This window comes from Pempheris klunzingeri, chromosome 20 (genome assembly GCF_042242105.1).
Source record: "Pempheris klunzingeri isolate RE-2024b chromosome 20, fPemKlu1.hap1, whole genome shotgun sequence".
Classification (NCBI taxonomy): domain Eukaryota; kingdom Metazoa; phylum Chordata; class Actinopteri; order Acropomatiformes; family Pempheridae; genus Pempheris; species Pempheris klunzingeri.
Window position 1 is genome coordinate 7,739,732 of NC_092031.1, and position 25,375 is coordinate 7,765,106.

The 25,375-nt window shown below is 40.1% G+C and overlaps 1 protein-coding gene across 1 annotated transcript in view; it reads left to right on the forward strand.

Moving 5' to 3' along the window:
* Positions 1-559: 559 nt before the first annotated feature.
* cpxm2 (carboxypeptidase X (M14 family), member 2) overlaps positions 560-25,375 on the forward strand; it is a 30,322-nt gene continuing 5,506 nt past the window's right edge. The window contains exons 1-10 of the mRNA XM_070851546.1: positions 560-1,075; positions 4,145-4,246; positions 9,457-9,566; positions 12,126-12,265; positions 16,774-16,858; positions 17,911-18,061; positions 18,663-18,751; positions 23,042-23,165; positions 23,359-23,555; positions 25,144-25,323. Of these exons, the coding sequence (XP_070707647.1) occupies positions 793-1,075; positions 4,145-4,246; positions 9,457-9,566; positions 12,126-12,265; positions 16,774-16,858; positions 17,911-18,061; positions 18,663-18,751; positions 23,042-23,165; positions 23,359-23,555; positions 25,144-25,323 (1,461 nt within the window). The 5' untranslated portion in view covers positions 560-792. The remainder of the gene's footprint in view (positions 1,076-4,144; positions 4,247-9,456; positions 9,567-12,125; positions 12,266-16,773; positions 16,859-17,910; positions 18,062-18,662; positions 18,752-23,041; positions 23,166-23,358; positions 23,556-25,143; positions 25,324-25,375) is intronic.

Consider the following 25,375-nt stretch of genomic DNA (forward strand, 5'->3'; position numbering starts at 1 on the left):
CTTTCCCAGTAAAGGGATATCATGTGGTGTTAGCTGACACTCAACGCCATAACAGCTGTGCACCCAGTGCGATTTACTGTTCAAACTGAAAAGGGCAGATGACTGCTACTGTTTGATTGGAAATGCATATTCCGTGTCAGCTTCGACATTAAAAACACCCCTACATGGATCAGGAGACTCGCCTCTGTTTCCCATTTGGACACACTGTACTGAAAACTGGTTAAGAGCCGTTCAAGTCCCCGAGTTGATTCCCCTGCAGGCAATAAGAAACTTTCCTCTGGTCAAAGCTGCGCCTGCCCCAGACAGAGTGGGAGGAGATGGAGATGAAAGCAGATCCTGATTGTGCCAATGTTTGTTTCCCAGAGAGATTTCTATCCTTATTTCACTTCTACCCACACTGAAAAAATGACTCTGCAATGTGGCAGCAGCCTGGACTGTTTTGAATCTAAAAGAGAAAAAGAAAATTGGTTTCTTTTTGAGTCACCTGCCCTCAGCTAAAGGAGAGAACTGTGCTGTCTGTCTCCCTGCCTCTTCCCTCTCCTCTCCCTCATCCCCTGCTCTGTGTGTCTCTCCCTCCCTCACTGCATTTTTCCCAGGCTGAGGTGTCCATGGACCCTCTGGCTCCGTTGCTTTCGTCAGTGACTTGGAGTGCTCTGAGAACTTTGTGAACTCTCCGTGTTGGAGTGAGAAGGGAGAAGAAGGGGAGCAGTTGATGGGACGCAGCCCGGCAGCAGCAGCAGGCTCCTCTGGAGACAGCATCAGAACTCTCGGCTGGAGATAATCCCCTGGGTCATGACAAGACAGCGCCTCAGCCTCCTAACTCCCCTGGCTCTGCTGGGACTCCTCGTGGGGCTTGCAGTCCTCAGCCAAGGCTCTGCCGGTGAGGATGAGGATTACTACATGCAGGAGCTGCTGACAAGAGAGCAGTACAACCAGGTCCAAGTGCTGGAGAAGCCTGTGGCCTCGATACCTGACAGGCATGAGCACCCCAACCAAAACCCTGCCAAGAAAGTGCCCAAGGGAAAGGCAGACAGCAGCAGGCAGACGGATAAAACCACAGCTGATGCAAAACCAGGTAAAAGAAGTGCCATCTCTTTGGACAACTTCAGAAAGTGCTGCTTTTCTTACAGTTTCAGTCACAAGCTCTCTTTGCCTATACAGTTTTACTACTTTATACTACTTTATCCTTGCTTTAGAAATCCATCACCAAATCATCTCATCATTAACTAGGGCAATCAGACAACAATGATGACTTTTTGAAATAAAAATATATATTCAGATAATGGAGGGTTTGCGTGGCTGCAACATCTAAGCTAGAAAACTTAAGTTGTGCTGAAACTTTTGAAATTACCTGGTGGGTCAGTGTTTCCTCTAGATGACAGTGTGTGGCTAATCGTTTCAGCTTATCATCATGGCATTTTAAGGCCAATCTTGATTTATCATTTCAATAAAAATAAGCACAGCATCATTGCATGTATAGAAAATGTAAATAGTAAAACAAAGATTATGTTAAAACTAACACCTGGTTCTGTGGCTATTTGTATCAGCTGTTGCTTTTCAAGAGAAACATGTAGGACCACAAAAAAACGAAAGATCAAAGTTGGAAGTTGCAGGTTAGCATTTAAAAAGTTGCTGTTTAATGACTTTTTCTCAGAGTCAGCTAACATGCTCCCGACACTCAAGCCGTTTGATGAGCCCACACAGAAAATTAGGCGCTTCTGAGGAGCAGCTGAATTCAATTCACATGCTGGTGGATGTGCAGAGGAGAAAAAAAACAACAACAATGACCTCCACAGGTAGCCCTCCTCCTCACTCCCCCGTACTCATAGATCAGAGCCTTGTTACTGTGTGGCTTCTGCACAGCAGTCGGGATCAACAGCCTCACGCACGGCTGAGGTCACGACTGCATCAGGAGCCAGAACACATGAAATCCACATTTTCCCAAAAGAGGAGAGACACAGCAGTGCTGCTCTGGTCCTATAGAACTGCGCTGCTCAAAGCTCTTTGTATGGGAATCAGCACATGCAGAAGCAGGTTTGTAGGTATGTTTGAGATCCTGCCAGGTGATTGGAGGACAGTAACAGGCGCGAGGGTTTCGGTTGGTTGGTGGCAGATAATGGAGAGCAGCTGTGCCGACAGTGACCTCATGTTTCAGGCATCTGCGTTCACGTGTCTCAGCAGGGATACCTGCTGCAGGTGGGACTAGAGGAGGAATATGATAACAGTGAAACTTATTGAAGACACTGGTTCTCTTTGAAAAGAGTTGTTTGTTTTACCTTCATCACACTGCATCATATTAAATACATATATTGTTGTTTTTTTTTTGTATAGGTCCATGAACACTGACTGCATGGACTTAGTTGGTTGTGGAACAAAATTGGAAATTCTTAATCAGAGACAGGAAGTAAATAAATAGATTAATTGAAGCTCTGAACTTACAGTAATACTGCACAAATCAATATTTTCATATTATCAATGGATCAAATGAAAAGGTGTAATGTGATCAACCATAGGGATAAAGTCACAGATAATCATCACCCTACCCTGCAGTTTTCCTCAGCTCTGCAGAGCATTTTAGCACCTTTCAGCTCATTATTTTGGTTTTGTGACCCACAGCTTCACTGTTTTGGTTCACTGTCACTGCTCTCATGAACCTAATACCAAGATCATCAGACAGATGTTTTCAGCAGAGAGCTCCTATTAACCTACTGTGCACTACCTGCTCATCACCAAACGGCAGACAAAGAAAGTTAGCAGCTAGAGGTACCTGTTTCAGACACATCCCATGGGAGTTTATGGAGACAAAAACTGAGATAAAAAGACTCAATATTTGTTATTCATTTTCCATAAGGCTGAAACCACGTGACACCAGTTTAATGCTCATGTTGCTCTGTGCTGGATAGAAATAGGCAATTGCTTTTGTGTTTTAAAAGGTGATGATATGTCTATGCTGTGTTTATACTTCTTTCAATTGGCAAATAAAGAAATCATAAAAAGTCAGTCAAAGTTTCCACTTTGGAGATTTTATTAAGCTAAAACTTGCATCTCAGCTTTGTTTCAGCTTGATGGTACAATTTATTTTTGACATTATCCAAATGTTTAAGGAAGGGAAACGGGTTGAAGAAATTTCTTAATCCATAGAATAGCATGTAGACCCTCAACTGATCTGAAAGCACGACATGGTGACTCCAGTGGCTTAAAGCTTGGAGAAGCAAGGTACAGAGTATGAAAAATCCTGTCCTTTCAGTACTGGAGATTTGCATTCATTCCAGACTTGAACATGTAGTGAATTAAGGGTGAAAACATCTATATCATTTTTCTTTTTAAATTCTTATTTTTGAGCAATGATTGGTACATGTTAAAGCAATTAACTTTACATATTTGAGTGCATTTGACCCCTTAAAGGTGTTTTACTTATGTAGGTTAATACAAGACATTTACTTGTTGTGTTTATTGTGTTACTACTTTGAACCTGCAGTCACTACGTGTATTGCCTGTATTACCTCACCGGTGTGTAAATTATCATCCGTCTCAGATCCGTTACACCGAGCCACATGTGCTGCTCAGTTGCTGAATATTTAACCTGTCCCCAGAATGAGACAAGGATAAAGACTTTCAGATGGGAGAAGTATTGAAGGATTGTTATCACGTGGGGCCTATCCTGACCTGACACTCAGTCAAATAAAAAGCACACGCCTCACTTCCATCTTCAGTTGCTGCATGTGACTCCCTGCTCCCACCCCTGGATATTTCTATGACTGATTTGAACCTTGTGGCAGTTATTCTATACATGTTTTAATATATCAATGTATTAAAGAAATTAGAGTGCAAATTGAAAGTGTGATTGGCATAGCGGCTGTGTGTTGGAGACGTACTGTAACTGAATGAAAGAGGCACAAGAGTTAAAAGTTTTCAAATTCTGTGCCCAGAGATTGTCTCTTGGTTCAGTCCCCAATCCTGAATCTATCCATATGTGTAGATGTGAAAGCAGCCAAAGTCTTTTTTTTCTCTTTTCTGTGTCAACACTATTGCTTTTCCCAACAATGAATCAGCAGTTCTAAAGTTCTTTTGACCTGTCAAAGGCTTTTAAAAAAAAAAAAAAGTTTAATTTCTGTTCCTGTTTTAATGTCATTTCCTTCCTTAGTGAAAGCTGCCAACAAAAAGGCTGAGAAGAACAAGAAGAGTGCCCTGAAAACCCCAAACAGCATCTCAGAAGGAGACGAACAATACAGCTCAGTAAAACAGGGTGAGTGAACAACCGATGTCACTCTCACTTGTTATGAGAAATTTGTGATCTCATAAAAACTCATCTTCCCCCCAGCGTGCAGGGATAATTTCTCCGCTTTCATGGGAGCCATTACAATGGGGAAAAAAGAAACAAACTCTCTCAGAGATGACAAATATTTTGGAAAGCAGAAGACCTTTCAGAGAGGATATTTTCCCTGAGAGGAAAAGTCTGGCAATATAAGATGATGCTCTCAGAAGTAGAGTCATGCCACAGAGCCACTGATGTGCCTCTTTGCCTACAAAGCATTGTGTTTGGTTTCCATGGATCACAGTATATTTACTAAACTGAGGCCAGGATGCCCCAGTAGCCTTCCTGTCATGTTGGTAACTGATTAAACTCGCTCGGCTGAAACTGTGAATCGGGGCAAAGCACATGTGCTTGGACCTCAGACTTTCCACAGCTCTGAACATGCCAATATTGCCCTTATTAGTCTTATTTACACAGTGTCGAACATTTCTACCATAACAGGAAGCTGTATTCAATAGTGGTGGGAGGCTAAGAGTGTCTGTGTTGGCCGACTGTGAATTTATGTTGAAGCTATTGTAAGGATCCTGTCGAGACAGACAGAAAGGTCGCCGTTCTTAGTTTGGCACTTTGGAATGGGAGCAGAAAGTTGATTCATCTCGCATGTTGGAAAATGGGAACACCATACTGAAACGCCTGGCACAAAGAAGCCCACACAGTTAAAATCTGGAGGGCTCAGGCTCCCAAAATCATGTTTTCACGGCTGGAACTGTGACTCAACACCAGTCTGTTTTCCAAATTTGCTTCAGCGTCTCCTGGTAGCAGCTGACTCATCAGGGTCACACACTGAGGGCTTCAACAATATAAAAATCGTACACTTCCGATACACCAATAGCTCCATTACGCAGCTTTAGAAATTATTTAGCCTCCAAATCTTTGATTATTCAGCCATTGTTGGAGGTGCAGCACTTCAGTGCCTGCCACATCCACACATACCAAAGCAATAGGGAATTCATTAAACTGGGGCATAAAACCAGCAGGGATTTTTCGAAGTTTGATTCAACGGATGTTTTAACAGCTCATTCAACTCATTTTCCCATCAGACAGAAATGTGTTGAAACAGGATGTTTCCGCTCAGATATCACAGTTTGTCACATGTGTACAGTCAAGCTGCAGAGGCTGAGTTTGATAAAATGCTAACAATTTTCTAGAAGATCGAGCTCTTGCAAAGTAAAAAATGTAGCATGGATTGGTGCACAGCGATGATTCGTGGTGGAGTCTGTCACATCACTGCTTTTTCTTTCTCTAATGCTGCTTTTTCTAAAGCAAGACTGTTTAACACTTTTGAAAGAAGAAATAACACAATATTCTTCTTACAAATGAAAAATTGAAGTCATAATCAATGAAATCAATTAAATACAGATGAGATTTTCTCATTCAGCTGTACTCCGTGGGGTATGACCAATAGTTTATGGTAGCTAATGCTAACTAAATTAGCTGCCTAATTTAAATGCTAAATAATAAATGCTGATAAGGAGTTTGTGTGCAGCAAAAATGACCTTGTACTGCTTTAATGTTTCAGGTTTACAGAACCCCACTTCTGTTTAGATTGTTGCTAAAAATCTCGAAGTGTTTCCTCAAAAAAAAAACGTTTGCTATGCAGTGCTGCCAGGCAACATTGATGCCACGACCAAAGTTTAATCAAGTGCTATAGTTAAAGTTTTCATAATGTTGTTGTAACACTCAGTTTTTACAGTTTGCAGTCATTACTTATAACAATATGGTGGGGCAGTTTAGCTAGTTGGCGAGCGGGTAAAGTAACATTAATCAATGAAATGTGAGGCCATTGAGAATTTCAACCTTTTCCTCAGACATAAAATTTACTACTAAAACTCCAAAAGACTAAAATTACAAATGATTAACTCACCATGCACCAAATTGTTACCTTCTATGGCCTCTGCCACTCCTGAAAATGTCAACATGTCATAACTTGTGAATTCAGAGCCTCCCAATTCATGGATACCACAAGAGGGGGGCGTTTACATGGACTCTTATTGTGAACACGGTAAAAAGGCTTGGTTAAACTTTGAAGCCAGATACTGTGTTCCTGTGTGGGTCCTCCTGTGAATGATTGCATGCAGATGGTGATAATGATTCAGGTTTGCTCTGCAACTTGGCAGGCAAACATCTATATTTTTGTCATGCTAACCTTGATTTTTTGTGCTGCTTCGAAGACTGCATTGTCCTTAACATGTTGTGATTGCTCCGTTCAGAACGCCTGTGGACTTACAATGTGTGTCTGATTCCAAGATGACTGTAAATATAAGGATACGGGGTCACAAATAGATCAACACATGTGTTTTATTGCTGTATAGAGTTACTGTTAATACAGCACAACGTCTAACCAGAGGTTTCGCCTCTGTCTTGTTTAACAATTTTTACGCTTCAGTTTTACAGCAGGAATCAATTTAGTCTCAAGCTATGTTTGCTTTATGCACCAAACATAAATTGTCTCATGCACATGTGGATTTTGGATGCTGATCTTCTTTGTCTTTGGCGTCTCTGAAAATCCTGGTGCATGTGACTTATAGCCTTCACGGCCTCACACAGGCTGCTAGAGCAGTTAAACAATGTGAAGCCAGCTACCTTTTTGGATCAAATATACTTCACTGCAAAAATATATGTTCACCTTCACATGCATATATCCTGTATAAACAAAAGTCCAGATCCACAGTAAGAAAATTCCTTTGTGTTCTCTGTGCCTGTTACACTTCTGGGTGTTCATTTGTGAAGGCACTCCTGGCAGTATGACAGCGACATGTGCAGCATATGCTGCATGTACAAACACACTGATGCCCAATCGGAAATTCTTGCTCTGAAATTCCATCAGTGCGATCCTGGGCGGTCTGCAAACAACTTGATCTGACCCAAAGAGGCTCTGGGCAGCTGGGATTTCACATGCCGACCTCGATTTGTCTATTGGGTCCTTGCTGGGTGATACTGTTAGTTGTAATGTAAAAGAGCCAATCTCACACAAAGAGCTCTATTTAGTGAAGACCATCGTAGTTTCTGCAATCACTTAAAAACAGGCATTTGTTCAAATGAACTGCAAAGTCCCTCCTGCAGCAAATGAGAACATTTTTAACTGATGTGTTTCTTTCTGTGTGTTTTTCCAAAGTAAAGGCAGGGTGCCTTGAATACCACTACATGCCTGCCAAACCATTGCTGTGGCATCAGTGGGTGTTAATGAATATCTGGCCTGCCACAGAAGTTAGTTACAAGATGATTATTCATACTGATGATTGCTAGTTGCCATCATTAGTACTGCCAGTAAAAATATTAAGTGTAGGACTTCTTGCATCATCTTTTTCTTTGGTTTGAGCTCGGAGAACACCTGCACAGTAAAGTATTGTATCATCATTGGGACTAATATCAGTTCTAAAACATATAATTAAAATAATAAGATAAAATGATTTAACTTTTTTAAAACAGGTTTATTTGTTTAAAGATGTAAACCCCTTAAGAATTTTTGACAACAACATGACAGCATAGTACAAACTTCTGTTTGAATGGAATAACATCATTTCAGTATAAATCCTCCCTCTCCAAAGTAGGTCTAAAAAAAATTACAATTACAATTACAATTACAAGACATGTTCTGCGTTAGGATGACTGTTGTTTACATTGCTGCATTTCAACATGACTGAACATGGAGCCACATAACGTGCCTACAGCGAGACATCAAGGTGACACACTGCCCAGCGTCACATACAGCTCTGTGCTTCACGGCTTTGTCTCCACTGATATTACATATCAGAATCAGTTTATTAGTCATAGGGAATGCTATTCAGCCAGTGGAAACAAGTCGAGTCTAAGAAAATAACCCCAATCAGGTCAAAATGATGTCATCTGGGTTATTTGTACTTTGGGTTAGTGAATAAAAACAGAATGAATAAAACAGAATGTCTGCATTACATCGGAGTTTGAAACACATTAGGGAGAGTCAATCCACATTATTGCATTATTAGGATGCATTACAGTGTGGGAAATGTAGTGTCTGGCCAAAGGTCTATGGACCAGAATCAGGATGTCTGGGCCTCTGCTGCTCTGATTAATATGTCTCTCTCACAACTTAATGGAAACAGAATTCAAAATTGTTTTGATTGCATCAAGGGAACTATCGATATGTTACAAAAGGTTTTGAAGGATCATGCAACTTTTTTGGATTTGGACACGTTTGTCACTATATCCAATATCGGTTAATAGGTCTGGTATCAAAGCCCTCTCAGTTTCGCATTCATACCAGTGAGCATCGATTAACTGAATTTATGTGATTAGCAATATGGGAATAAATCTTTGAGTGACCCAACTATGCTGTTTTCTAATTCTATAGCCTGTGATTCATAACATCTGAAAAACTAAATCAGCTCAAAAACCTTTCTGATCTACCTTTCACATACCTTCCACATCTTTTCACCGATACCTTTAAATATGCTTGGCAGGTTTGCCGCTGTGCCTGCTGCAAATTCATTTCATTCCTTTTAATGATATTGCTACAGTGTGATAATAATCATATATTCAGGGTGCTGAGCTACGTGTGCATTGCAAAAATTACAAGAAGAAAGCGTTCACAGTATACAGTCATTAATCACCCATCATGATTTACACATTTTGAAATTCATAGCTCTTTAGACATCAAAGCCTCAGTTGGGCTGTTAAGAATATGCAGTCTCATGTAATGAGGGGACTGCAGGTGATCGAATTAGCTGCAAAGGAGGTTTGTTTGATGAAAGAGTTTCCATCCTGACTTTTTGTTTGGGAGGCGGAATGAAGAAACATGAACAGTAATAATGGCCACTATCATAACAGTCACATTCTGGTTTATTTTGGACATTTCACATTATTAGAATGAAGCTGTTCACTGCTCTCTATATTTTGACTATATTAGGTTTTCTGGATAGCGCACCTATTATTAGATCTTCTCAGTAACAAACACAGAGTGCAGCTGCTCTCTTGTTTGCTTCACACATTTGAGCTCACTGTGCAAAGTCTAAATTGCTCATTACTGTTGAGTCAAGCTATTCACAAAAGCATGGACCCTGAATCAGGAGCTATACTGTGGTGAAAGCAATGCCCCTGGAGCAAAGCGACACACGATACATGACATTACCATCACAGGCCAATTTGTCATTCTCTTTACCTAGAATGCCCTCCCATGGGACTGGAGACATTAAAGATTGATGATTTCCAGCTTCACGCTTCAACTACAAAACGCTACGGCCTTGGTGCACACAGAGGTCGTCTTAACATTCAGGTAAGACGGGAGCGTAAAGTGTCGACATAGCTTGGCCAAGCTTACCAGAAATGTTTGGGCTTGCTTTATACCCTCGGCAACTTTTCTTGGAAAGTCTTTTTTTTTTTTTTTTGTTTCATAAAGCGGCAATACAAATGAAATATGATCTCAGAGATTGTATATTTTAATTTCAGGATCAGTATAAGGTCATGTTCAAGCTCCATGGAAAGATGTCGGCTGTGATAACTGGCCCCGGCTCGCTTAAATATGGATGACATTATCATTTTGTTTCAGCTTGCAGCATATTTTAATATTCAACAGAGAAAGTAATAGTGTTGCCATCAAACCAGGGGTACATCCCCAAACCTAATAAAAAGGATTGGCATCTGGGAGAAGAGGTATTTCCTGTTAGTGCAAGCTGTGCTTTGAGGGTATTAGCCTGTGTACAGTCTGCAGCAGCCTCATCTTCTGCATGCTGCACGGCTTTGAATCCAACTGCACAATTAATGAAACACACACACTCACACACACATCGACACTCTTAATTCATTCAAGACAGCAGAGCATTATGTTTCAGGAAACCAACAAAACAAAGGATTTGTTGTTTGGTGTGTGTGCACTCCTGTGTATGTGAGCGCCTGTCAGGGATCATAGAAGAGCAGAGATACTGTCCATTTTAGAGAACAGTTATCTGCAACACATAGAAAGCAGATGTTGCCTGTTGAATCGGGCCTTTGGCCAATGAACTTGGTTTATTTCCACTTGTGTGTGTTTGTTTAGATTCCAGACACACACAGTTCTGTGATGAATTTAACTTTCCTTTGATGTTAGGCGATGCATACTTTCAAGAATGCAATGAAATAACACAAAGTCCCCCTCTGAATTTAAAATAATTGTAAAAGAAATGTTGAGAAAGTTAAGAAATGTATCCACGTCCCAAGCATCATTTCTAGGATTATAGTTCATGAAAGGTCTTGGTCATGCACACGGATCCAGACTGGCAATAAAAAGCATTCACTTGTTCCAGGACTAAAACCTCTCCATATTTCACTGAAATCTGTCGACAGGTTTTTAAGATATTCTGCTGTCTGACTGACAAATAGGACATAAAACAGGCCCATCTTGGCAGAATTTGCAAATGTCACAAATCATTAAACAGTAGACGTAGACATTCATTTTTGTTTTAGGAATTTGGTTCAAGGAAGCTGAACACTTGCTCCTTATGGCTGGGAAACGCTCCTCCTACCTGCACATAGATGAAAGAATGAATATCACACGGAGATATTCACAGCTTCTTTTGTAGGCACGCTAACATATTTTTTCCTTTTCCGTTTCTAACCTGCATCAAGGCAGGAAGTTAGATCAACCAAACAGCTTCTATCACGGACAGAGCCACGCAACACGTGCGCATGTTTTAATTATAAAAATGAATCAAACGCAATACAGTGATGCTGAAAATAAACCTTAAATAGTTAACAAAAAATATAATCACACGTTTGTCAGATCATTAGGTTGTTTCAGTTATGGGTATACAGTTTTTGTTTAATGATTTCACACTAATTCCAATCTTAATGTACATGATGTACCTTTAAAGGCACAGTTCTGATATTTTTAAAAATGGGCCTTAGTTTTGCATATTTTGGGTTGGATATGATGCACAGGTGCGAAAACTTTTCTGATCTGTAAGATCTTTTTTGTTTCACCAGAAAGAGCCGTTATACCACTCAATTCAAAGCACCCAAACTCAATTGACACAAACAGCAATGTGTGATTTGCGTGTTTTAAATAGTAAATTTGGATCCAACACAATACTTGTGTAACACACAATAACACAAACTAACAGATTCGAGGCAGCAGTAAACTCTGGTGTCCTGCGAGGTTGAATTATTGTTTCTGTCAATGGAGCCTGGTGGGTTTGAGTAGCACAAGACAACGCCTGTTTGTGGTTAAACAAAGAGGATCTTACAGGTCAGATAGCTCAAATAACATCAGAGCCTGTCAGTGGCAATAACAAGCACTTTAAGAGGAAAGAGTAACATTTTATGCATTAAAGTTAACATTTTCATGTCGAACTAAGCAAGTGTCAAGAAAATAGTGTCCTCATGTTACATCAATAGAAGAAGAAAATTCAGGAATGCTGGGAAATGGAGAAAGACTCAGTGTGTCTCACAGATGTGTCCTGCATTCTTTCCTGTTACTTGACTTCACTGGTTTTATTTTGCCCTTGGTCACACTATTTTAGTAGGATCCAGTCTAGCGTGAGTGATGTAGCAATGCAGTGATGTATCTGTTATTACGCTGTCTTTATTATGTTAGAGGACACGTTTATCTGGCTTAGCTGATTCTTATCTAGAGAATTTATCTTAGACTGTCCAAATCCAAACATCTCAGCTTGGCTGGCTGACGCATACTTCACTCTCTCCACTGTCAACACTTACAGTAATATTTGATAACAAAAACAAGAAAAGCAAATACTTTCAGCATTACCAGTCAGTGTGCTGTACCATACATGTACTGTGTGTTTGTGTTTCCACATGGACATGTGAAATAAAATTCTGTACGGCTGTTTCTGGCCCGCAGGCAGGCCTTTATGAAGATGACCTCTATGACGGGGCCTGGTGCGCTGGGAGAGATGACCCGCTGCAGTGGTTCGAGGTGGATGCCAGGAGGCTGACAAAATTCACAGGGGTCATCACACAAGGCAGGAGCTCCCTCTGGTCGTGAGTAGGAACCCTGCAGACATGCATGCAGAGTTGCAGATGGTTGAGGACGAGGATTTTCTTTTCCAGGCTGACTTTAAAGGATAATTGTGGGGGATGAATTTAATACCAGTTATTTAAGTTACCTAAAATATCCTGCTGATATCTTCTGATGTCTGTTCAAAGGTTGTTTTAAACCATTAGTGGAATTCCCTTTTTTGTTGAACACAAAGAGAAACCTTTCACATAGCTTTATAATCCAGCACATTTAAAATGGATTATTAATATATGGAAATAATGTTAATCATGTTTGTCATCTTCTTGTGGTGTGTTAGCATGCTAACGTGTGCTAATTAGCACTAAACACAAAGCACATTTGAGACTCATGGGACATTACTTTTCCAGGCAGCTGCGTTTGCAAGGTCACCATCAAGCAAATATCCATTTTACCAGGCTCCAAGTTATGTATGTGTGTTTGAACCACAGTGGTTTGGACCAATCAGTGTAAGCTATGGGCGGGGTTTAGGTGTGACAACAGCAAAAAGCAACTGTTGATTCAAAAACAATGGCGGCATCTGAAAAGAGGAGCCCGTGGTAAAATGCCTTATTCTTTCTATAGGCTAGCAATAGGGGGCGACTCTACTGGTTGTAAAAAGATTTCAAATTGTATGGGAGTTTATCAGAAAATATCAGAAAAACTGTCTTACTTACTTTCCTAATGGTCCACCTTTATGGTCTCAATCGCTTGTCAATACAGATAGTGCATCCAGCCACATGCCAAGTATTTTATTATCTCTTTATCTATTTTTATTTTTTTAAAGTGTCTGCCCCTTTACAAACAATTTCTTCGGACTTTCCAGATGACTCTAGGGGTGTGTCAGGTTGGATGGGGCATGAATGTCTGGTAATCCATTTAATATCTGTAGAGATAAAGTCAGTCTAGACCAAAGTGGTGGACCAACGGACAGATTGCCATCCAAAGAGCCATGTTACCAGCATGGTTAATAAAAACCCAAATACAGTAAATTGCCAAATCCGGTCTAATTACATATGGCATGAGTTTCCAAATCACTAACGGGAAATGAAAACTGAAAGTAGACAGACAGCAATAATTGTTCCAGAAGTCTAAATGCCTCTTGGATTTTCCTTAAAACCCAACTGGAAAAATTGACTTCGCAAATATAAACAAAACAAGCTTTTCAATCTCGTCCAAATGGCGCTGAACCTTCACTGGTGTTTGCCCTTTTCACAAGTCTTTTCTGATCCCCTCACTGTGGGATTAAGGATTTATGAGTTTGATTGATTGAAGTGCAGCCTCATTCTTTCATCTCTCTTAAAAGGTCACTACATTATAAAAATAACACTGAAGAAATACAGTTTCACCGCACTGTAAGCTTGTTCATTACACTCAGATGATGAAGAAAAAAGAGGGGTAAAACAAGTCTGGATTATTTTTTTTCAAACTGATCACATTTTAATACCTTAATTATATTTACAGTAAGTGTTTGCTGACGAGGATATGGGATGAGTCATCCAGCTGCAGGCACTGGCAGCTGTGAGCTGCTGTAAGTGTCTGTAGCTTGTTAAGAAATGAAATACATTACAATCAGGTCTCCATGGCATCTCATGTATTTAACTTCTAGATACAAAGGGATGTATAATCTCACCTCCCACAGCTTCAGCTCATCAGGACGTAAACCTGCTAGGTCTTTTTTGAGTATGCAGGCATTTGTTAAACATTTGCATAAATTTAGAACTAAACTGTGCATCGCCATCGCTTCAATTCCTGTGTAAAAGACTTAATTCCTGTGTAAAAAGTAGGGGTTTTAAGGTAAATTCAAAATATATCCAATCATGTATGATTTGAGGAGCACCTTTACTGATGCAATACTGGGTTTACCTCCCTTTAACTTTAACTTACCTTGTTTAGGTAGGAAGCCATTGGGTCAATCAAACTCAAGACGATGGGTTGTTTTGACCCAGTGTTACTTTTATTTTTCATATTAGAGCTTTTATATATGTAGAGCTGTGTTTACCAAGCTAAAATATATTTATTTTGACAGTGTAAGACACAGCAAGCTCATGCTTTAATTTAAAACTGTTATGTAACACATGACGTTCAAAATTCCAAAGAATACACATACTGCATTGAGCCATTCCTGTTTTAACTGCCAGTTGCTATTGCTGGCTGGAGAAGATACAAGAAAAAAGTTGCTGCCCTGATCTTTTCACACAGCGTTCTGTACATTTCTTAAAGTTGGGACTACAGACATTTTTTGAGGAGGCTGAAAGGCTTGTCAACACCACATCCAGCACAGATAGCACATCTGTTTCAATGGGGAGAACTTTCAACATTCTTCACAACGACTAAACCAGATGATTTTTATCTTGTTGATCTGGAATTTAATTTATCATCATGAATTATAACGCATCTTTTCACCAAACTGTGTAATCTAATGTATGTTGAACTGATAAGATAATTTTGAACAATCAGCTTGTTAAACATTAATAAAAAAACAAAACAATACAACATCCAAATGTCACTTAAACTAGGTCAAAGCATCTCACTGTCTGTGACAACGCAGTAGTTTTCTACCCACTGGCCACTGGGTAAAGTTAACCCAGTATTGCGTTGATGCCATATTGAAACTGGGTCGGCACGCACACAAACACATGCTGTAAAGTGCATGATTGATTCTGCGTGAATCAAGTCTGGGCTTACAGAGGATTATGTGTGATTTGATATGGAGAAAGGTACCTGTTCATAATAATACTTCGCCTTGAATTATTCAGCCCACACTTTTCAACAAGACCGGATCCTCCCTGACTTTAAGCTCTTATTGTGTCGGGGAACAATGCAGAAAACTCACACTCACTGTACAGGCTGTGTGGCTGTAAATGGCTTTGAGGTAGCATTTTCAAATTTTTATACAGTTATTTACTTGTGCTTTAAAAATCAGCGATAATCCATTAATAAGAACTTCAGCAGCCTAAAGGTGACAAACTGTCCATGTAAGAGGTCAATGAGTCAATGCATCTGCAGTTTAGTGCAGTTCAAAGTGCTTTACAAAGTGGCAATTAAAGCATATGCTTCAAATAACTGTTTGATAAACCTCTTACTAAAAGGAATTTTGGCCACGTTAAAGTGGTAAACTGAAGGGAAAAGTTGTTGTTATTTGCATTAAACCATGGTTCACTATTCACCACAAAAAAAATCAACAACTGCTTCTGCTCACATTTTTCCCGACCACCTACTTACTCCGACTTTGCTCTATATTTGACAACTTTTGGCCTTTGTACTTTTTAATTGGAAAGGGTGACACAGACTTCTGGAAACTGCTGTGTAGTTATAGAGCGTGGGGAGATACTTTATCAGGCTGTGTTTGTAATTTCCCTTCAAGACCAGCACGATGTAAGGGCGCAGAAGACACCGATGCCTGAGACAGAATTTCTCCACAATTAGCTCTGTAGGGCATGCAACTGTCTGCGGTGCCAGCTCGGGGGTTTCTGTCTGTAACAGCACTTTAATTAGCAGAACTGGGAATTCTTACCAAACTGCTCAGCGCTGATGTCTTTATCCAGAAGCACGAGATTCGCTGCCAGCGTACATACTGCACTCAGAGAGAGCTCTGTCTGTGGGACATTAAGTCATCAGTCTTCTTGCAAACAGACATCAAAAGCATTGCATTATTTCAACTCTCAAGCCGGTTTCACAAAGGAGCTAATAGACTTTCTACCCTATGGAGACTAATGGAAACCAATGAATGCCTGGAAAAAGGGAGGGAAAATAGATTACATTACTAAAACACATGGTTTGCAGAATGATCAGTTGTGCTGTAATGTATATATAATTTGTAGTAAATGTACTAAAGCATACAAAACCTAATTAATGAATCAGTGAAATCTAGAGGGGCTGGCAGCAGCATTTCTAAAACTGGACAGAGCCAAGCTAGCTGCTTTCAGTATTTGTGCTAAGCTATGAGCTAACCGACTACTGGCTAGTGTGACATTTACCTTATAGATGTGAGGGCGGTATCAATCTTCTCATCTAATTCTCAGCAACAGTACAAGTAGGCGTATTTCCTAAAATGTAAAAATGTAAATAAACTATTCCTTTAATATTTACTGCCATTCTTAAATGTAGGAAAACCTTAATGGTGGTTTGAATTTATAATAGCATCACTCATATACATGATACAATGCTTTGCCTCAGCAAAGTTTCCTACAACTGAGAATCAAAATTCAACCCAATTTAATTGAGAATCATCTGCAAGGCAAACTTCACTTTTGCTCCCATTCCAAAACTTTAAGTACTAAAAGGCTCAAGTAAAACCTCTAATATAAATACATTGACCTCCTGTCCCATTTTGCTTTTTTAAATAGACTTTCACCCGGTGAGAACGAAGCGTGTCTGAATTAAATGACTTAACAACTTCCTCATTCACTTCCTCATTGGACCATTTGCATTGAATTTTGCCTGAGAGGACATTTCTTTTCTTCCTCTCATCTCGATTTTCTTGTGTTAACAGGAGTGATTGGGTGACCTCGTACAAGGTCATGGTGAGCAACGACAGTCACACCTGGATCACACTGAAGAACGGTTCAGAAGACTTGGTGAGTAACACTTATGACAATTACAACTATTATCTCCTGACATATATCTACAAAGTAGGCAATTACTACCACACAGAAACGCTTCTCATTCTTTTTCTGTATAAACCAGCTTCATAAGGAGTTTTGTGTGTCCCTGATGGACTGGAACCAGATGGGGAAATGAATTCTTGTTCGAGAGCAATTACAAAGAAAGATGTAGATCTTTTCTTATCTCCAAGCTTAATGAGCTGAGAGGCAGTAGTAAATACTGATGATCCTCAACCAGATGGGAACCTCATCTCGGCTCATTGTCAGAGAGCGGTGTCTCTTATGTACTTGGTGTTACTGAATACACAGAAACCAAATACAGGAATACCTTGAGATCAAGCTTAAGCAGCAACTGATCGCTGATCCATTTTGCTTTAGAAAAATAACAATATTAATAATCCTATTATCAATGAACAGATCTGATTGAGATTATGTTTCTGAGGAGAATCATAGCCTTGTTGCTCCTTACTGTCGTTCTCGTCCCAACTAATGACATTTTGTGTAACTGTACGCTCCCCTGGCTGCTGATGTCATCGATGTGGGAGATAATGCCCCTACAGTAATTTAGTCTCCTCTACAAGCTTCTCGCTCACCCACTCGTTCACCTTTTTATGCCAAATGCCAAACTGCACTGTTTGTCTTTTAAAATGCCAAATGGTGCAGGGAAGAACAAGAACCGCGAGTGTTATAATTTACAATAAACTCCCAATTGGTATCAAGGTTTAATGACATTCTGCAGGTGTTTGTTTAAGGCTTATGTGGATTTTTTTTTATTGGTCTATGCATGTTCTGAATTAATTTTCTATCCAAAGGCTTCTTAAACATTTGCTGTATGTTCTGTCCTTTATACATGGTAGCTGCAATTGTATTAGATTTATAGGGTGACAATTACCACTCTAGCCTGCATTTGGCTTATTTATAGCTGATGATCAAAAGGCATTTTCTCTGAGAAACACAATAATATATGAAACAAAATAGCTCCTGTTCCTTATTCACCGTTGGGATGAATGTGTTTGCCTCAGTAGATATTCAGAGCCAACAGAGAAAAGGAGATCCCGGTCCGGAACATCTTCCCAGTGCCAGTGGTCGCCCGATACATTCGAGTCAACCCTCGCTCTTGGTTTACCAGCGGCAGCATCTGCATGAGAGTGGAGATCCTTGGCTGTCCTATGCCAGGTGACGGGTTTGTACGGACAAAGCAGACACATGAATAATTCCTGTCAATTGGGGGGGGTAGAAATGTCAGGATGATACAGGATTAAAGCCTTGTTCATACAGCCATCAGCTCTTACATCTACTGGCATTTTGCCATGCAGATAGTTTTAGTTTAATGTGCTGAGGTTTTGAGACAATTTTTACTGGAACATTTTCTACTGGACAAAAATAGTCCCAACGAAAACTTTGCAAAGCGAGATCTGTTGAGATTATCCACAGTAACTGGTACATTGTTTCTGGAAAGACAGGTTGCCGTTGCGTTATTAATGTGTAATGGTTGAGTGCCGGGAGCACAACAAATTAAATTATATTTCACTTCTTTGGCGCCCAAAACTTGGCACAAAATATAAGACTTTCTGCACGGCTAGATACAAAGAGAAAATATGTGTGTTACAATTTGTCTGGACTGGTCCTACAAGGAAAGAGAGCCAGTGCTCAGCATTGGCACACCTGACATGACTGATCATTCATTTCCTATGGTATCATTACAAATACAATAACTAAACCACCTCCTTTAATCTCTGAATATTAATAACAACATGTTTTTGTTGATTCCTCACAGATCCAAATAATTATTACCACAGACGCAATGAAGTCATAACAACAGATGACTTGGACTTCAAACATCACAGCTACAAAGAAATGAGGCAGGTGAGTCACAACCACAGATATCAGCCTGCTTACAGAGGCCCCAGCTCTTATTTCTTATTCAGCAAAGACACCAGAGCATGGGACAATAAAACATTTTGTGTAACTGTGAGCCAACACCAGACAAGTTGTGTCCTTTGCAAGAACAAGAGGTGCAACAGTAACAAATGAACCGAGTGCTGCCAGCCGCATGAAAATGCATTAAGCATCTCCTAGGTTGTGTCATTACTTATTCATATAGTTGTCATGAACAGTACCCTGTTTGTACCGAGACCGAAGACAGCTGTATTTGTCACTGCTTACACCCCGACTGAGTGGTCGTGAACGTACGAGTGCTGTGAATCGCAATTGTCTGTAATGTAGCAGCCCTCTTGTGCCAGTCGACTACAGGTGTTATAAACTGCTGTTGTGATCCACTATTAGACTCTTTACAACTAATGCTCTGAATGCATGGCTCATTGTTTAAAAAAAAAAAAAAAAAGCTGCTGTTTTTGTGGTGTGACATCATCAAACGCTGTTCCAGGAATATCGAAGTGAATTAAATGGGCTGTTTTTTTTCTTTTCTTTCTGTACCTTTGAGGCTTAATGTGTGTCACGCAGGGTGTCCAGCCTCAATACACCTTCACAAAGGGAGGAAGGACTATTTTTAAAACTGAAAGCCTTTTCACTCTTGACATTTCTTCTTCCTCCATGCAGGTACCTGGTAGCCTATCTCTCCCTCGTCCGCAGCAGTTTAAATAGTGATATGCCACAACCTGAAAGTGGTAGTAGCCCATTACAGTACATGCCCCATGAGAGAAATGAAAAAGATATCTCTTATATCGCTTAAGGACTGTCCTTTTCTTTGATCACAACTGATTGTAATGCAATAGCCATGGGAATACTGATTGTAGGAGCATGTGTAGTTGAAAGAAATTGTAAAGTAGGTGGAAAGAACGTTTTCCACATTCTTCAAAATGGAAGATGGTGTATTACCTTCCCATTACCCTGGCATATCTCAGCCAAAAAGCTTTTCTTTAATGATAACATTAGCCTAAGTGGAAAGTTACTATAAAAGGATTAAAAAAGCAGTCTGTCGCGTCCAGTTTTATCATGAGTCTTTAAGGAAAAATAATCACTCCTAAGTGGCGGTGAAGTGGCAGGTAATGTGTGTAAAAGACTGTCTTTAAGACAGAATGCAATTCTACATTCAATCAATCCATCAATCAACTTTTATTTGTATGGCAAATTTCATACAGGTTAGTGCAGTTCAAAGTGCTTCACAGATGACTGACAAACTGAGAATAACACAGAACAAGTGTAGACTGTGATAATGTTAATAGATAAAACAGCAGATAAAATAGAACATGATTTACAACATGAATACATTAAAATAAGGGAATCAAATGGGATGAATAATGTTTATACCACTCTTACTCAAATACCAGGATGAGGAGGTAGGTTTTAGGTTTAAATTTAAAGATTTCAACACTTCCAACTGCTCTCAGATCCTCAGGCCGACTGTTGCAGCGGCTCGGAGTATAAAAGCTAAAAACTGAGGGACCTGAGGGGCCGTACCGGTTCATACACTGTAAACATGTTGGACATACTGTATATGCTGGTGAAAAACCATGATGAGCTCTGAAAACAAGTAAAAGAATTTCAAAATAAGTATGGAAACTGACAGCCAATCAATGTAAGGACATGTGAAATGTCTTCTCTGGTTGGGCCGCAGAGTTCAGAATAAGCTGTAGCTCCCCACACTCCAGGACAATAATTTTAAATGATATCACCAAGTTATATTGTGTAATAACTGCATACACACTTTTTTTTTTATCTTATTCTTTTTATTACAGCACTTTAACATATTTTCTTTAACATGTTTTATTTATTTAACAGTTACCTTATTTTATTGTGTGTGAGTGTGTGTCTGAAATAGAGCAAATGGAGACAGTTTTCTTTAGTGAGAGACAGCAAATTTCATTGTATGTGAACATGCAATGACAATGAAGGCATCCATTCATTCACTCATTCGTTGGGTAGACCAGATAGCAGAGCATTACAGTTGTCCAGCTTTCTTGATATGAAAGCTTGCATTAGTCTCTCCGTGTCACTCAATGAGAGGGAAATGGTTGTGCAGTATTTTTGAGGTGAAGAGCTGATTTGGCGACAAACTCTACATGAGGTTCAAAATTCAGATGCAAGTTAAAGACCACACCAAGGTTTCTTGCTTGTTGGCGAGAGGTAAGTCCGAGGGAATTTAATTTTGTGACCAGTTTCTCCTTCTGGGCTTTAAAACCTATGACTAAAATTTCATTTTTTAATAACAGTGATCCTGCTTACATTGATCCTGCGCAATCCAGGTATATTTATCAAGGGAATGTTGTGCTTTATTAAATTGAGAGCAACAATTTCACTGCAGACTTGCAAGCCGTTATTGTTTGTTTAATGAGTTACTTGGTTAAAATCAAGATTCAACCTGGACTCAATTAAAACTCCATCACTCCAAACTGTTTAATGACTTCTGCAGCCGTGGAGTAACGAGTAAACACAGATGAATGCAGTTGCTTTACTTAACAGCTTGTTAGTCTGTTTCCTGCTGCAGTTCTCTGTGTGTGTCCACTCTTGCCCATATGGGTAAATGGTAGTTGCTATTTTAATCAGCTCCTCTACAAGCCTGTCTTCATAATTACCTTCACTGTTTTTCACGCAGCTCCCCTCACTGGCACTGTTATTAAAGGTCTGTGACACAGCCGTGGTGATATTGTTTTTGAAATTTCTAATAACAAGGATTTCATGACTTAAATCTACTCAAGTTTTCCTCCATAAAATCTAATAATCTAATGATTAAGTAACTCAACCTGAATTAAAAAAAAAACCTTTAGGTATTATGTATTCATAATTTAGAAACTAAAGAATGTATCTCCTTTATTGGGATTGTGATGTGGGGTTTGATCAGACTTGATTGACACCAACCGTCATCAGATTCTGATTCAAATGTTATTAAATCCTGATTGGTGCATAGAAGTATGTGACCTCAGCTTTTCTGAATTAGCCCCGCCCCCTTAAAAACAATAAGAAGAATACTGAAAAAATCATGAAAAATAATCAAGTGTTCAAACTTTGTTTGTTTTCAACCTCCTGCCAATACTAAGAGGCTCATTAAGTTTTTAGGACCTTTAACTAAAACTCTTTCTCATTCATTATTGAACATAAGGGAAGAACCTGTTCTTAATGCCCCTGAAAATGGTTTCAAATCCTCAGTATTTCTCTTTAACATTAAATATACTTTACTGAATGTACAATAGTTTAAGTTTGGTTGGTGCGTATTATTTATTACAATTTCAAAACACAAAAATGAATGTGCTTTCTCAGGACTGTGTGGGTGAGGTATTAAAAGTTTTAGTTGATAGTGGCAAAATGGATAAACAACCCCAAAACAATTTTTACCCACATTAAATTTTAGTGTGTTGGTCCAGTCCAGTTATAGTCAAACTCTGCCAGTTTAGGGAAGTGCTCTGCAGATGTCCCAGAAAAGAGAGATGATGTGACATTTTCCTTTATTAATTTAATGCACATTACTCCTTTCAAAAGGCTGAGGCTGACAGTATAGAGCCACCGGCTGTGAGCACAGCTGCAGCTGCTCTGCCTAGCTGGTAAAGCTGTGGCTGTGGATACGGTTATCACTTGGACTACCGATGCATTTCTACCTTACAGTTGATCCAGGGAGCAGCGAATGATCTGATTTACTGTTTCTGCTGTGAACTTCACAGTTTATTCTCTACCTTAAAAGCAGCCATTAACAAATCAATCTCAACTCAAAGTCCACTTTCACGTATGTTTGCGAGCTTTCAGCAGGCGGAGTTTGCTCATTATACTGAGTGCTTTTATGACTTCTCGTAAATCTACTGATGAAGACAGTGAAATAAGGTACAAGCGAGTAAGTGAAGCTTGGGTTGAGATTGTTCTATCAATTTACATACAATTAGGTAGTTTAATCTGTAACATATTATACTTTATGAGCGCATTATAAGGTTTGTGTGTAATATAATTATTTGTGAAGTAACTGGAAATTAGAGCGCTCAAAAATTTGGCGAGGTAGAGTAAAAGGTGCCATATTTTCTTTTAAACTTCAAACCCTAAATGTTTAGAATTGAAGTTGCAAGACATGTATCTCTGCTGTAAATACATCACTTGTTCGATTAATACCAAATGCTTTTATGTACGTTGTCTACCTCAGCATCCAAGTTGACCCTTAGCTCGAATTTCACATGATTTTTTAAGAGCTGATGCTTCATCATTTATCTTCTACAGCTTATGAAGGTTGTTAACGAAATGTGCCCCAACATCACCCGGATCTATAACATAGGAAAGAGCCACAGTGGCCTCAAGCTGTATGCCATTGAGATTTCTGACAACCCAGGAGAGCATGAAGTTGGTGAGTATATTTAAGGCAACAGTGTGCTTTAATGCAACAGCTCAATTTGGTCAATTTAATGTACAATAATAACAACAACAGAGGCATCACAAAGTGTTCCTCACAGTGTTTTTCTCTGTGCGCCTGTACATGCAGTTGCAGTAATTGCATATTTAACCTCCCATCCCTCCCTTCGCGTGAACCTGTTGACCAGGTGAACCAGAGTTTCGTTACACAGCAGGTTCCCATGGTAACGAGGTGCTGGGACGAGAGCTGCTCCTCCTGCTGATGCAGTTCATGTGTCTGGAGTATCTGACTGGCAACCAGCGGATACGTCACCTGGTGGAGGAGACCAGAATCCATCTCTTGCCATCTGTCAACCCCGATGGGTACGAGAAAGCCTTTGAAGTGGTAGGTCTGCAAGCCGGTCATTAGTGATGTCATATCACGCGCTGGCCTCTGGCGGAAAAAAAGGCACCATATCTGCGTGGCAGGTCTTCTTCTGATAAGAGCGCATGTGGTGCACGCTGGCAAATTGGTTTGATAGTCTGGAGTATATGAAAAGCCCTCATGAGCAATGTATGTGTTGTATATGAGTGAACATGAGTGGACATGGGCTGCCTGGTCGGCTGTGAAATACCACTGAAACACATGTTATTGGGTCCTAAATCAGCTGCAGGCCTGCTAGATTAAAGGCACACTTTTAATAAGACACAAATAGATAAAGACAAGTAAGGGAGGGGGGTCGTGAGCAAGTCCGACAGAGCTTGGCCTCTATACAGTCAATGACATCATGTCATTTGGTGACCTGATGTGTGAGTGCACTGTACGTACTGTAATGCTCTGTTTCACACAAAAGCGAATGGCGCCCCTAACAACTGATTTCCATGGCAGCTTGTTCTGAAAATTGCATGTATGTGAAGAGTTAAAAGAGATAAACCTATTCAACCCTTTGAGGCAGCAGAAAGAAATAATCAAACTCAATGAGTAAAGCTTAATTCAGGTATGTTTTTGATATTAACACTGAAAGAGTCAAAGCACTCTGTGTAGTGTAGGAGTATTCATGCTGCAGCCTGTCAGAATAAATGCCCAATACCACGACTCACTCTTTAACAGCTTTTAGGCTTATTGCTTTGGCTCTCCGGCTGCACACAGACTTTAAGGTTGAGTTGGCCCTCACCAACCCCGCATATAAAACCATAGCCAGTTATTTCTAGCAAACAATCCCAGGGTGGATGCTACGTAACCAGCACCAGAAGGCAAGCAGACAAAGTAAAGGAGTGGCTGGCTCGAACAAGCTAAAGACTCAGATCTGCTGTGTCTGCTGGATGTTTACATAAGTACGATTTGCTAAAAGTTAGCCATAACAATGATTAGCCAGCAGTTCATCCAGGTTGTCTTTCTGTCTTTCGGTTTTGTTTGGAGTTTTTCTGCCCCTCGTGATCCAAAATGACTTAATGCAGCTTTAAGTGCTTTTCAGTTGCACCAGTTGACCCTTCTGTACTCTACAGTGTGTGTGTGTGTACCCCTGGGCTTTATGATCAGTCTTGTCAGCAGTGTTATGATTTGTTCAAATGTTGCCGCTGGATGAGCTGTGATGGCAAAATGTGCTTTTCATTACGTTAACTTAACTCTCTGTAATCCCGTGACCCAGAAATCTTTCCCGCTCCGCCATCATGGAGCATCTTCCAATCCCTTAAAAATGCAGCTAGAGGAGACGAGGAGCGAGGAGAGAGGAGGTATCTGGAGGAACTTAGAGCAAGGAAAGGACGCAAGTGAGGGAAGCAAGGAGACATGTTAATGTAAAGAAAAGCATCCAAACTGTGATGTCTGAACTCCTGTCCCTGACCTGATACCACTGCTGGGCCTCGTTTAGGGAGATAACTCCACACTTCCCACCCAGTCATCTCACCCATGTTACATGGCTCCTTCTGCGATCATAGAACTAATAACTATCATTTCCACTGAATTTCCTTCGTGTTCTTTTTCTGTCACGCAGGGCTCGGAGCTCAGCGGCTGGTCTCTGGGTCGATGGAGCAATGATGGAATAGACATTCACCATAACTTCCCCGATCTGAACTCCATACTGTGGGAAGCAGAGGCCAAGAAGTGGATCCCTCGCAAAATGTTCAACCACCATGTGCCCATCCCAGAGTGGTACCAGGCCAAAAACGCCTCGGTGATTGATTCTGTTCAGTTGACTGTCGTATGATATTTTAAACTAATTTATC